The sequence below is a fragment of the Varroa destructor genome, unplaced genomic scaffold (assembly GCF_002443255.2).
Source record: "Varroa destructor unplaced genomic scaffold, Vdes_3.0 BEIS01000001.1, whole genome shotgun sequence".
NCBI lineage: Eukaryota > Metazoa > Arthropoda > Arachnida > Mesostigmata > Varroidae > Varroa > Varroa destructor.
The window spans coordinates 19,207,915-19,220,373 of NW_019211454.1; the positions used below are offsets into that span (position 1 = coordinate 19,207,915).

The window sequence follows — 12,459 nt, forward strand, 5'->3', positions numbered from 1 at the left end:
AGGGAGCTTTGCTATGATTTGAAAAAGGGTTAATGTCAAAGTAGCTGAGGACGCACATCATTCTGTAGCGCGGTCTATGTACCCTTTTTAACTGTGTTTTTCGTTCACGTCGAGGTAAGTGCCTAAATGCAGAACAAATCACAACGTATCTTCATATGCTCACACTATAAAGGGAAAGTTCGCTGAAATGCAGACGGTTAACATGCACATACGTGTAGCCATTTCTACAAAGCATTGACACCGCAGCGAAAAGGCCTACAAAGTAAAGCAAATAACAGCTGTTTTTTGCTACCTAGACTGCTACTAATGACAAGGTTTTGAGGGCCAGGTTTGCTCCATAAGAAAGCCCTAACCACTCTAAGTAATCACTCTAGGTGTTTAATAAATTGTTCAAACATACATGTCCTTAGAGTTTCTGCGAAACTTTTCCAGGAACAGCTAACGAAGGCTAACGTTTAACGTACGAGTCCAAAGCACTAAAAAAGTTTACAGCATCTTCGAATATTGAAAGGATAACTTGTAAAAGTACATAGTACAATTGACAGGCTGACATTTAGCAGACTAAACAATAAATGCGTAAGCGAAATTGTACTGTATGTACATGCATGTCGAGTGAAAGGGATTTGGGCATGAACAGGCAGAAGGTATATGTAAGGCCATAAGTGTCCAAAGAAATTGGCATAGGAGAAGGATTCCTGGTTTGAGTCCCTTCAGCAACACACACAAACGCTGTATAGCCTACGTTACATGAATGCACTCGTTTCGTTATTAAATTCTCTTCTTTAAAACATTTTCTTTAGCCGAAATCACTCAAACGACCAATCTTTAAAGTTGAAACATCATATTTAGAATAAACAGTATCCTCAATAAAGGCCGCCTCATGGATGCTTTTAATTTGACGGTCCTCGCATTTTTTTGCAAGAAAACGTACTACAAATGATCCGCTGAGAAGAATTTAAAAAGAAAATGTATGATCTCTGTAATTATTATATTTCGATACGCCTTAGAGAGCAATCGCTGTTTCTTGATTGCCCTGTCTTGGTCTACAATGGCCAAACACTACATAGTTCTCGGTAGGTATTACACCATTCGGTAGAAAAATAAATTTGCCTTTATTGCCTTCAAGTGTTGCCGGCTTCTAGGCAAAACAGCTCAAATCAATCGCTAAACCAAATAAGTATTTTTCCAACACGCTTGGGTATGTCGGCCATTATTACGAAGCCCTGTCTCATATGAATGTTGCCGTAGGTGATTGTTGAAGCCACACCAGCATAGGCGTGCAGTCTCGCTTCAATCCCAATGGACAGTTTTTTTTTTTAAAAAAGTCAGAACTTGTAAATAGAGACGAAGATCTGAATCTTCTCAGTCGCTCATTCTTCACATCAGCATTATTTTTTGTACTCTGATCATCAATCTAATGTGGGTGATTAGTCGTTTAGAATGACTCTGCATGTTCATTCATCTAGAACAGCTATTGAGTTATACATTTAAAATATTAAATTTTTTAGTAGTGACAGATTCGTAAGGATGACTAGGTATGAGTTGCCTATGAAAAAAAAAATCTAAAGGAAAATAGCCAGGATTTTTACATAGACTTTTGTAGACAACTAACTGAAAACTTTAGAGTTATCCTTGCTACGTTAACTCCAGAGTCCAAATTGAGCAAATTAACACCCGTCTTGAGCTACATAGGATCAAAAAATCGAAGAGATGTTTAAGGTGATCGTCATATACTCTTATAGGCAGCATTGAAACAAGCAAGCGCACAGAAATGAAAAATAGGCTGTTATACATATATAGACTGAAGACTAAGTCATGCAAATGTCGATATCCCATGAACCGATGTGTGCGTGTCAATTAATCATCTACCTATACATCTAAGCAACAAGGGGATTTTGTGCCTTTTAGGGACACGAGCTAACAGCAACAAAAATCACTAAACAAAGCACTTCGACACATCAAACACAAAATTTAACTTAAGTTCGTCACCTAAAAGCGCTCCGCCCTCTAATTCTTCCCAAAGTAAATTTACTTGTTTTCCAACACTACCCACAGCGCCAGCCAAGGTACTTTCTAAACCGAAAAAGGAACCATGCCTTAGCGGCAGATCTGACCGCGCTCCACACGGCGTTGTTGACAAGTGGCCTATGTGTATCCATTACATGTGTATACTGCATCAGGCGCCTGTTCACGGATAAAAGCTATCCAAGTGTATCGTCCAGTAGCCCTAAAGTAACATACTCTTTAGCAGCCATAGCCCTATAAGGCCACCCGAGGAAACAAAAGACGTTAACAACGAAAATGAGCTTCAAAAGCCACGGTCCGCTTCCACGATCATCCCTGCTGTGCTTCCGATTCCTCTCCGTTTAGGCTGGAGGCCGCTCTTAGCGATCGGCATGCGAGACGACACTACGCCCATGATGCCCGCTGCTATTTTCGGTAGCCTTAGTTCATTGACGTAGAAGGTACGCGAGGTATGAAGAAATTCTAGACGCCTTGACAACCCGAAATCGTGATGTTTTTTAGCCATCTCCATACTCCATTAATCGAAACCATTGTCAAATACCGCGTTTGGTGCGCTCCGCGGCGAGCACGATGACGAGAGGAGCATCTGCTAGAGATTAGACTGCCCACTAGGTACCGAATCGTTCCGGAAACTACCCAGTACTTTCACCTTAGGCCAGCTAGCGCGACATGAGTAGCTGCGCACAATAAACTTTCATCGACACAGAGCACCTTCTGTCGTTTATTCGACATATGCATTTGGTCACGTAGTCGAGCTCTTGTCTGGTCAGCTGAGAAAGGGCCTGAAAACTGCAGAAACCAAAGGATTTTGGCTGAGTCAGCCTCGATGCTCCACTGCAGGCTCCACCTCATTCTTTTGCCACTAGGCTTCGAGCGGCACACACGGTACTCTTACAGGCTTGTCGTATCGTAACACATAATGCAGCAAGGCTATTCTCGTTCTGTTGCCGTAAATGGGCCGACACAAATAAGTAGCGTCGTGGCGCTGTTGCTCGTGTGGCCTTGTGGTAATTTTGTTGTTGTTATTTATGCGACAAGCAAGGAAGGTGGGTAACTTTGGTCATCCATTTATGATATAAAACGGCAAACCAGTTCTGCGAGAGTGTTAAATAGACGCTGAGTTCTTCATGCTATACTATCGTAGCTAAGGCGGTTTTATACACCTAGGATAGGTTAGGGTTGGGAGCTAGCCGCCTGAGGGGATGCCTAACGGCGATATCGGACGTAAAACTCGGAGCAGAAGGGATAGGTTAGGGAAAGAGATGAGACCGAAGGCGCTGAGGATTATGCAATTGTTATTATTTGCTGTGTTTTCTAGACGAAGTTCAGAACTAGGTTTTCGATTCCCAGTATACTTTACACGTTAAGAAGAAAAAATTGTCAGCGCACATGAAATTCGCTATGAAGCAGTCACTAGAAGAAGCTTATGTTGTTTATGGACACAGGTGTCTAGAACGAAGAAACGACGGCTAATTTTCATGAATGTTACCTAATTGCCATGATGCGATAGCTTCGTAATTGCTATATACTTACATCTTAAAATATGGATGCATTTAGAAAAGCTTTGATTGATTTACTAACCGAAGTTCGACGACGAATCGCTTCCGTGTAAAGGCGGTAAAGTTAATCGTCTTAGCTAAGTATGCCAATTGCTACCATGGTCCAAGTAAAGAAAATAAAAATTCAGCTTTGAGTCTCTCTTGTATAGAACGAAGCAGCAGTAACCAATTAGGCACTAACTGAGGCATAAGTGAGGTACGAGCTGTATTGTTAAATGAATCTTAGTGCTGAGATACTTTCGCAAAAACAAAAACAACGCATTACTTAAGGAATGCTGGATAATTAAGATACAAAGAATAATGGAACATAGATTTGTTTTTCCCTAGCTTCGTTTGCAAGTAGATGCTGGTGCTGACTATAATATGTGTTGTTTTCTTTTTATCTTCTAGCGATGTATCGATTCCATAAGCGTATCTACAATTAACGGCAACATCATTAGCTTCCGTTCTATACCTATTAGACATCAGATACTAGCCAGCTTAATACACCTGCACCCTTATGAGTATATATATGCAAAAACGCGCTCACGGCTAAAACAGCGTTCGTATCAACTGAAGATGTTCCTTTTTTACTTTTGGCCTAAACTCAAGCTGCTGTTTACTCATGGTATCTCGCATACCTTCGAATAAGAACGTGTTTCGCCTGCAACGGTCCCTGGTGAACGTCATTATCAAAGGAGCTTATTGTGGGTAGCATCACCCGAACGGTGTCAAACGGTTTCGTACGTAATATGACATACGTTCCACAAGTGCCCTTAGATATATGTTTAAGACCAGCTATGGTTATTTTGCATTGTTGCCAAAGGGAGAGGCTTTTACACCCGCGTTCATCTTGTGGCCAGCACTGGCTGTATAGCCTTTTTAAGGTTCTTCCCTTCGCTATCTTTAATTATTACTCTGCCGAGCTCATAGGAGAGCGTTCTTGCTATTAGGACAGCGGCCTCTTTTCTCTCGATGGTTTCTCCAGTGACTAACTTCTTTTTTGGCGATTTGCGCTTAGTTACCTGAGATGGTACCTGAATGTTACGTTTAAAATCCTGCTTACAACTCTCTTCAGCAAACCTGAAAGTGTACCGGCACCCTTATTTTCTAGTTGTTATTGTCCCTCAACAAAGGCTAGGATAGGCAGACAGGACCGACAATACGCTTCACACAGACATATTGACCAGGCACTACAGCACTGCTTTAAAAAAAGCCACAGTGTTATGTTATATTTTCCAATATGTAATATGGGTGTATGTGTGTCGATGGATAATAAGAAGTAACTATAAAAACGGACCGAAGACGACATGATATATATAATGAGTATATTAGGTGAAAAAAGCTTCTCTTATGCCATTAAAGTAAATACGTTCAACTGGTAAGAAAGAGTAGTGAACAGGCTGATCTAGCGTTTTATTGTTTTCCAGATTTTAATCAGACCGAGAATAGTGACTGTACGTTGAGCGCAGAACTAGTATAACTGCACGGAAAAACATTTTCTCCTTATTTGACCAGAAAATGTAACATCTGTTGCGGATCGTAGTAGGACAGATAACGCATCCAGTTTTCTTTATTTTTCAAATTGGTTCCTCATTAGCTTTAATCGACTCCCGCATTTTTGGCACTAGACGAGAATTTAAAGTCAGGTCAGGTCAGACAGACGGCTCGACCTTTTGGTCATGTCGAAAACTATACTGCGGCCCATTTTAACGTAACGTCATGAAGATGAGACATGGACGATCCCTAAAGAAAATTTGTCTAGCTCGAAGGATAGAAAATCAACTAAATAAAAGGTGGAAATATACAAATTTATTATTTCTTACTACCTAAGTAAAACTTTGTAATACAGCAGCATTGCATAAGATATTCAGACCAGTTAATGCCAAATTTTTGACTAAATATTTGCATATATGTCTAACTTATGAGACTCGTAAAATTGCAGCATCTGAAATAACGAAGGCCGTTTACTTCCGGTCGTCTGCCGTTATTTATTACGCCTCGCTCAAATTTAAGCCAACTTTACTTCAAGTTACCTTGACAGATTCCACTGATAGAAGGCCTAGCGACGCGTTTTTAAACTCGCGTATTAAAAAAGATTTATTGTTAATGCTACTCTCGGGGACGGCGAAAATATTTTCCATTTGAGGAATCAGTAATTAACGAGATAACGAAGCGCAATAACTATCGATTAAGTTCTGAGGTTCTCATAGTATCATTCTTTCTCCGTCCTATCCACAGCAGCTTGAATATGATAAATAGTTTTAAAATATAAGAATAGATAACTAAGCTAGAGATATGCTCAAAATGTCTTCAGCTATCTATCTGGGACAAAAGCAACACCATCGTGTCCTATGGAAATTGAAAAATTAGGACATTTCATTTCTTCGCTTTTTTGCTTATATCGATAAATGTGTAGTGGTTTTAAAGATGGTAAAACCTATCTCTGGACCTTTTTTTTCCTGAAAAGGGTGTTTTTTTTAGAGTAGTAAGTAGACTGGACTTAGTTGACTGATATTCACTAAGCTGCTAATTAATGAGTTGGGTTACAGATGTTTTAATAGGCCAGATATAGTGTTTACTAAACGCTGTATAAGGGAATAGCTAGATAAAGCACTCAAAAAATCTCATTTCTAGATTTATGCGAAAAAATTAGCTGACACAAAAAAAAAGAGAAAAAAATCTATTCAAAATGTACAATGAGTTAGATAGTAGAACGGCGTACCTGAGGTTTTCCGACCTGCACAGCAAATGATAATTCGCATTGTATGTAGAAACTCACCTGTGTTCACCCACGCTGTCGCAAAACGGTTGAAGGCGACATGAGTTGAAATGCCTAGGTGCTCAGACCTATAAACCCTATTTTAAACTAGGATTTTATACCTTTGTGAAGATTCAAAAAACTTTTCATTTTACTCGCTCACCGTGGCTCATTGTGACTGGTCCTATTAACGTCGAAAAAACCTTATCGCAGCGTACGGTTTCTCCCGTTTCTGAATTCCTAAGACGATTCCATAATTCTGAGCCTGAGCCACAAAACCTAGCAATTGTTCTGTAGCACTTAGAACCGCCATGTAAGCCTCCTGAGTAGAAGAAACTTTTTTCAAAACATCTTGTTTCCTCCTCCCATACCTTTTAACGACTTACTAGCTTATAGCCTTTCAAGAGAACTAGAAAAAACTTATAGGAACGGAACACGACTACAGCGATTTATGGGGGTCCTATCTAATTGACCTCCATGTTAAAGCACGATGTACAACGATACCATTTTACAAATTTTTTCCCGGTTCAATAGTGGCGCACTTTTTTCGGCTCATCAAATGAAACCAGCACTTAGAAAAGGCCCACTCATTGTAAGAGGCATAGAAGACGATGTAGATATCGGAAAAACTATGATTCGTTGTATATCTATTTGCTTGCGACCGTCCTGTGCAGGGAATGGATGTCGTGCGTTGTCCATTTTCTGCCAAGACGGAACGTGCGTACTGTAGGACCTTATACTTGTGCATATAAGAAACGTCATGGTAAGTGTGTCTTTGCACTGTAAATCCTAATACTTTGTCGCAAAAGTAAGTGGATTACGTATTAGACCCGTGTTTATATGAAGTTCCTGATGACCTTTGGTCGTCGATAGTACAATATCTAGGTAGCAGTCATTTACTCTACTGAAAATATATTTTTGAGCAAACTTATTAAACTGGGCACTTGATTACGGGTGTATGAAAGTTTTGGAATCAAAACTAAATCTTTGATTTTTATTGTTATAATAATATCGGTAGGTAATGTATGAAAGGTAGGAATGGATTACATATAAAACTACAAACTAAGCAGTACCTCGTTCCACGGAGGAGTTGTCTTAAATGATGACAGAGTCTAATGATGATAAAAGTTACTAATCATGCATGCAATTGCCTTACTTTTTGGCACTTTTACAGGAGCCTACTAGCGAATAAAATAGCTGAGAAGATAGTAGGTGTGAACGTAGAAATAAGTTCTAAACGCCCATTCAAAACACGCAACGAGCTCAACTACGTTGTTTAATTGTAAGATCATTCAAATATAAGGATTCTGGCCGTAGAATACCGACGGAGAATGGTACCATTGTCGGCCATACGAATGAGCACCATCGTAGAACCGTTGCCGACCAATTTCGGCATGATTCAAACCTGGGGCTTGACCATGCGCCGATGGACAGCCATGCGCCGACGGACCCACTGATGGAGATCCGCTGTACCTATATCCCAAGGAGTTGGCCGCTGCTTGCGAATGCGCTGTTGGCCGCGCCGATGCTAGCTTGCCAAGGATGTGAGGATCGTGAGCACCTAAGGTTCGCTTAAGCAAGTCGTAGCCCATAAACGTCGTGAGTGCCGAACCTATAAATGGCACGATAAACGCGAAAGTAATTTCCGGAAAACTAATTTGCGACTCGACAGGCTTTACCTTTTTACTATATCTGACTGCAGCTTCAGGAACCGTAGGATACCTAGCAGCCTGAAATTCGGGCCTTATTAGCCCTTTTAATTTGTCCAGGGCAGTCTGTTTCATCCAATCTTCGTAGTCAGCAATGATGCGATTAGAGGCACCTTTGACCTCATTTAGAGCGTCCTCATTATTTGACATCCAGCTGTATAGATCGAAGTTGGGTCTTCCTGACTCGTACAAAAGGTCGTTGTACAGTGCCTTTGTTTTCATATAGTTCTTGTGCATGTCACCCACGTTATCTTCGACCTTTTCTAACATCTCATTGAGAAAACTAAAATGCGTTCGCTGTTTAAAGTCGAGGAAGAATTTGTAAAAACGTGATCTGCCGTCATGCCTCGCAGTTTCAAGGAGGTCAATACATTTTTTCGCCTTCTCTTCTGCCTCGGCTAGTCGGGCCATATTTTGTCGCAGATCTTTAGCCACTTTTTCCACATCTTTGGCCATTTCGCTGTTCTCGTCCGCAAATATAATCCAATCGAGGATGTTCCACAGCGCTATAAGAACAACTACGAAAACACAAATTTCGTCGTTAGTTTAGTTTGGACGGCTGACTCTCGCTCAGCTCGTCTGTCGATAGTCGTCTACGGGCCATTTAACTATTTGCCGATTATTATTATTGAGCTTGAACGACTTTCTCAATATGACTACGACGACGTCAGTGTACAATTAGGCCTTTGCTGAAAAATTCGCCTACCTATTTATATTAGCTCGTACGTCAGTTTACCTGAGAAGACGTGAAACGCTGGCTGGACTGGGCTATCATGAGCAGGACAGAAAAAAAAAAACAGGTATACACTAATAAATTAAAAGGTACTATCACCGCTGCCTGCCCTTACGATTAGAAGCTCGAGCAAGCAGTAAAACAGTACATTCGATCTTGAAAGCGTAGGCAAAATACACTTCGCTTTATCGCCTGCCAGGTAGTAGTAACATACAAGGACAATGATAACAAACCGCATGTTTTACTTTCTACCACTCTGTGGGCTTTGGCCATGCGACAAAAAAGCTTTTCCTAAGGTAAACGTGCATTTTTCAGCCGTATTCTGTAATGAACACGAGTATTTCTATCGTCGGACACGCTATGAGGATTGAGTATACAGTGCACGACGATCAACTCTTTAGTTCGACTCCTGGCAGAGACTCATCGCCATTTGCTTTAACTCCCTGCAAGGTTACGTTTGATTTCATACCATTACATATTCTACATTTCGTTTACTCGAGCACGAATTCGAAATTACATGAACATTCATTTAGTATTAGTGAGAAATTCAAATTACTAAGTGTTCCGTCGATTAATAGTGGCCTGTTCGTATCAGCTTTAAGGCTGTCTAGACGGCCCCAAACCAATCGGGTAGGACGCTTGAATGGCGCTAACGAGTTTCGGTTGTACGCCTTGTCAGAAATTGTCTACCTAAGAAATGTTATACGTTTCGACTAGCAATTTACTACTGAGTTTCTTCTTTTTTTTTTTTTTATTTATAACCGTTGTAGTGCGTGCATGAGGCATCAGTAAATCTACCACTATTGAGGGTGAAGGAAGGTCTTGCTCGAGAATAGTCCGAATCAGCTATCGTAGTAGTAACAGCCTATTATCCTGTCACGATGCAGACCTTTCGGTGCATACTGAAGCCAGTGCGAGATAGATGCCTGCATTGTAGAGAAGTTCGGAGATCATAGTTGAAGCCATCACAATTTTGGTGCGGAAAACTGCGAGGAATCCGACCGAAACCGTTAGGGAAAAATCGTTAAATGCTGCGGGCGCATATGCTGTAGTAGTATCCAAATAAATGTTTAGCCCTAAGCGTTATCCACGCCATGGTGAAGTGGTGGTATGTTTGCTTACTAAATTCAGAGACACGCAGCGGCCGAAGTTGAACGTCCGTTTTTTTCTATGCTTTAACCGTCTGAATCAATACTTATCTAGTCAGTACCCCCCCAGCTACTAGTACTCCGGACCGCAATCTCACGCGACCGCAATCTCACGCGCTAGTTCATATGCTAAATATCGCCTCAGAATAGCTCAGTTTCTACGATACAATCTATTGGTGGTTCTGTTTCGAAAGCGAAATCTGTGACCGATGAATTTCATCAGTGAGCGCTATACTTAAGCGTTTAACAGTGGAGAAGGTGTTGAGCTCTTAGCCTAGCCTTATTTTGCCCATAGTCGCACGGTATTCGAACCTCGAGTCAATGGAAGAACCGACTTTTCGACGCAGGAAGAACGTTCTGCAATGGCTCTCTCTGCCAATGGCCTTACTAGCTAGGCTCTATTTTTGAAAACAGCTCATTCGACCACGGGAGAGTATCAACATTTGTAATAGACATTTATGAGAGCACTGAATTTAGAGGCGATGCGACTTTCAAAACTTACATACAGGCGACGTCCTTCCCGAGAACGTAACGTTTTCGAAACACAATTTGTTAACAAAAAAAAAAAACAATCCTATCTGACAGATGTTTTGTAAACTAAGCATATTGAACACAACGACCGGTAGTTCGACGTTACTCCTCAACAAAACCCAGTACACGAGATTGGGAAATTTATGCACTAAACGTTTTTTTTCCGGTAAAGGTTTTTCCTCGCCGAGTGGCTAATTCCATCTACATTGCATATTATATCGTTGATAATGTGCCTGTGGCGGGTAGTGCGGTGTATAAAGTTGACCTTGCAATATTTGATGAGGCCCATAACTTGGTCGCTGATAGGATGAAGGTCGCTGATCAACCGGCGGCTGGTGAGATATCTGTTGATTGTAAGTATACTGAGTACAGCCACCGCCGCCTAGGTTGTTTGCAGAAGTAATTGGTAATATGGGGTCATAAGCCGCTCCGTCATGGGCGCCAAATGTTTGGTGAAGAATACTCGCTGTCACCAAAGCTGTCAGCGTCGTGGTGACCGCTTGCGTCAACATCGTTGCTGCGCCGGCGCTTATCTTCGACGTCGTTTCGGCTAAACCGAACAGCGAGCTAGGCGACGTAGCACTAAGGGCGCCACTTAAACTCGTGGCGTTCTCATATGTCGGTGCAGTCTCAATTAGCTCGAAGTTATCGTTAACTGCAAGGTTATGTGCCGGCATAAATACATTTTCCAGGTCGAAGTTAGGGTGGCTTAACGCATCAATTAGCTCTTTGTAATGATCACGATAAACAGCCGCTTTGCGCTTGAACTCCGTCAAATCGCTTTTATATTCGTTGAGTTTTTCCCTCGTAGCGTCCAAGCGATACCTAAGCGCTTCGTCCTCTGGATTCTGCTGAGCTCGTTTCGTAAGCTCTTTTAAATCTCTTTCCGTTCTCGTTATATAGCCGTCTCGTCTGAAGTACTCCCGTAACGCTATCCTCTCCTTCCATTTTAGAAAGTTTTTAACTTCCTTTATTTTCCATGCTTCTTTCGGGTCGAAACGCGACTCGATCTCTCCGTATTTCATGTTCTGTCCTTGACAAAGTGCTGATACACCGCTGTAGTTCTAAGAATTCACTTACCGGCCCGACAGTTTCAAAGACGCTTCGTTGTTGATAAGCTTCCGATGGCCTGCCAGAGATATTGCTTCGGCTAGCGAACGAACAAATTTCGTCATTCCATTAAAAAAACTCGTATTTGTGCTGTGATAGTGTGGTACGTACGCAGTCTCCAAATAAGAAACGCACGCCAACTTTTGGCGGGGTCAAATAAATGAACAAAGATGCAAAGTGTTCGAAGGGAATAGAATACCCCATAGAAACATGTCGACCCGTACCATAACCGTAACATAGTCACTCACATTTTTATACCTTTAGATTTTTTAGCAGAATTTCAAATGATCGATAATCCATGTAAAGTTTACAGATATATCCCCCTATCCAAATGTGTTTCAAACAGCTGAACGGCTCTCGAACCCGAACTTCATTTAAATGGGGTAAACATGAGCAGCTGGATGTTGGCAATGCACCGGGTTACTCATATCGTCCTTGATGAATTAAAGTGTTTATTGAGTGGAGAAAAATTATGGTATAATAATAGATTGTTACATATTGCCAGTGATTTTGTGAAACGGTTTTTGTTAGAAAGCTGTCTAGCTAGTATGTTGATGTTACCAATAAAACGTTTTGAAAAAAAAACATCTTCTGCGAAGGTTCGTAGCGCGAACAGGAGGACCGTGTCTATTAGCAAGCTAGAAGTTGCCACCTCGAACGTGAAGTAGCATACATGAAAAACATAACTGGGCAAGTTATTCCTATTATACACTGTTGTTTGTTTCTATCGATGGAATCAACGAATGTTATGTTTCTGTGTACCATTCCTCTATTTCGGAACGTGTGGAAGGGTTATGAGTTGCACATTCTGACTCTCTTGCAAACAATGGATGATATAAAGAGGCACAATGAGAGCACTGAATGTCTACAGCGTTCACAGAAGTACGGCCGCCGTTGTCAATAA

General features: G+C 41.3%; 1 protein-coding gene across 2 annotated transcripts; it reads right to left on the reverse strand.

Annotated features, from left to right (window-relative positions):
- Nucleotides 1-7,583: 7,583 nt before the first annotated feature.
- LOC111243153 (uncharacterized) lies at nt 7,584-11,914 on the reverse strand. 2 transcript variants are annotated; one of them, XM_086976997.1, is made up of 2 exons: nt 11,526-11,739; nt 7,584-8,551 (listed from the first exon to the last, which is right to left on the reverse strand). In XM_086976997.1, the coding sequence occupies exon 2, from the start codon at nt 8,487-8,489 to the stop codon at nt 7,617-7,619; it is 873 nt and encodes a 290-aa protein (XP_086833123.1). In that variant the 5' UTR covers nt 8,490-8,551; nt 11,526-11,739; the 3' UTR covers nt 7,584-7,616. The 2 variants fall into 2 exon arrangements, 1 of the variants encoding a protein (XP_086833123.1); XR_015318753.1 differs by lacking the exon at nt 7,584-8,551 and adding an exon at nt 9,542-9,752 and having other exon boundaries at nt 11,526-11,914.
- Nucleotides 11,915-12,459: the final 545 nt, after the last annotated feature.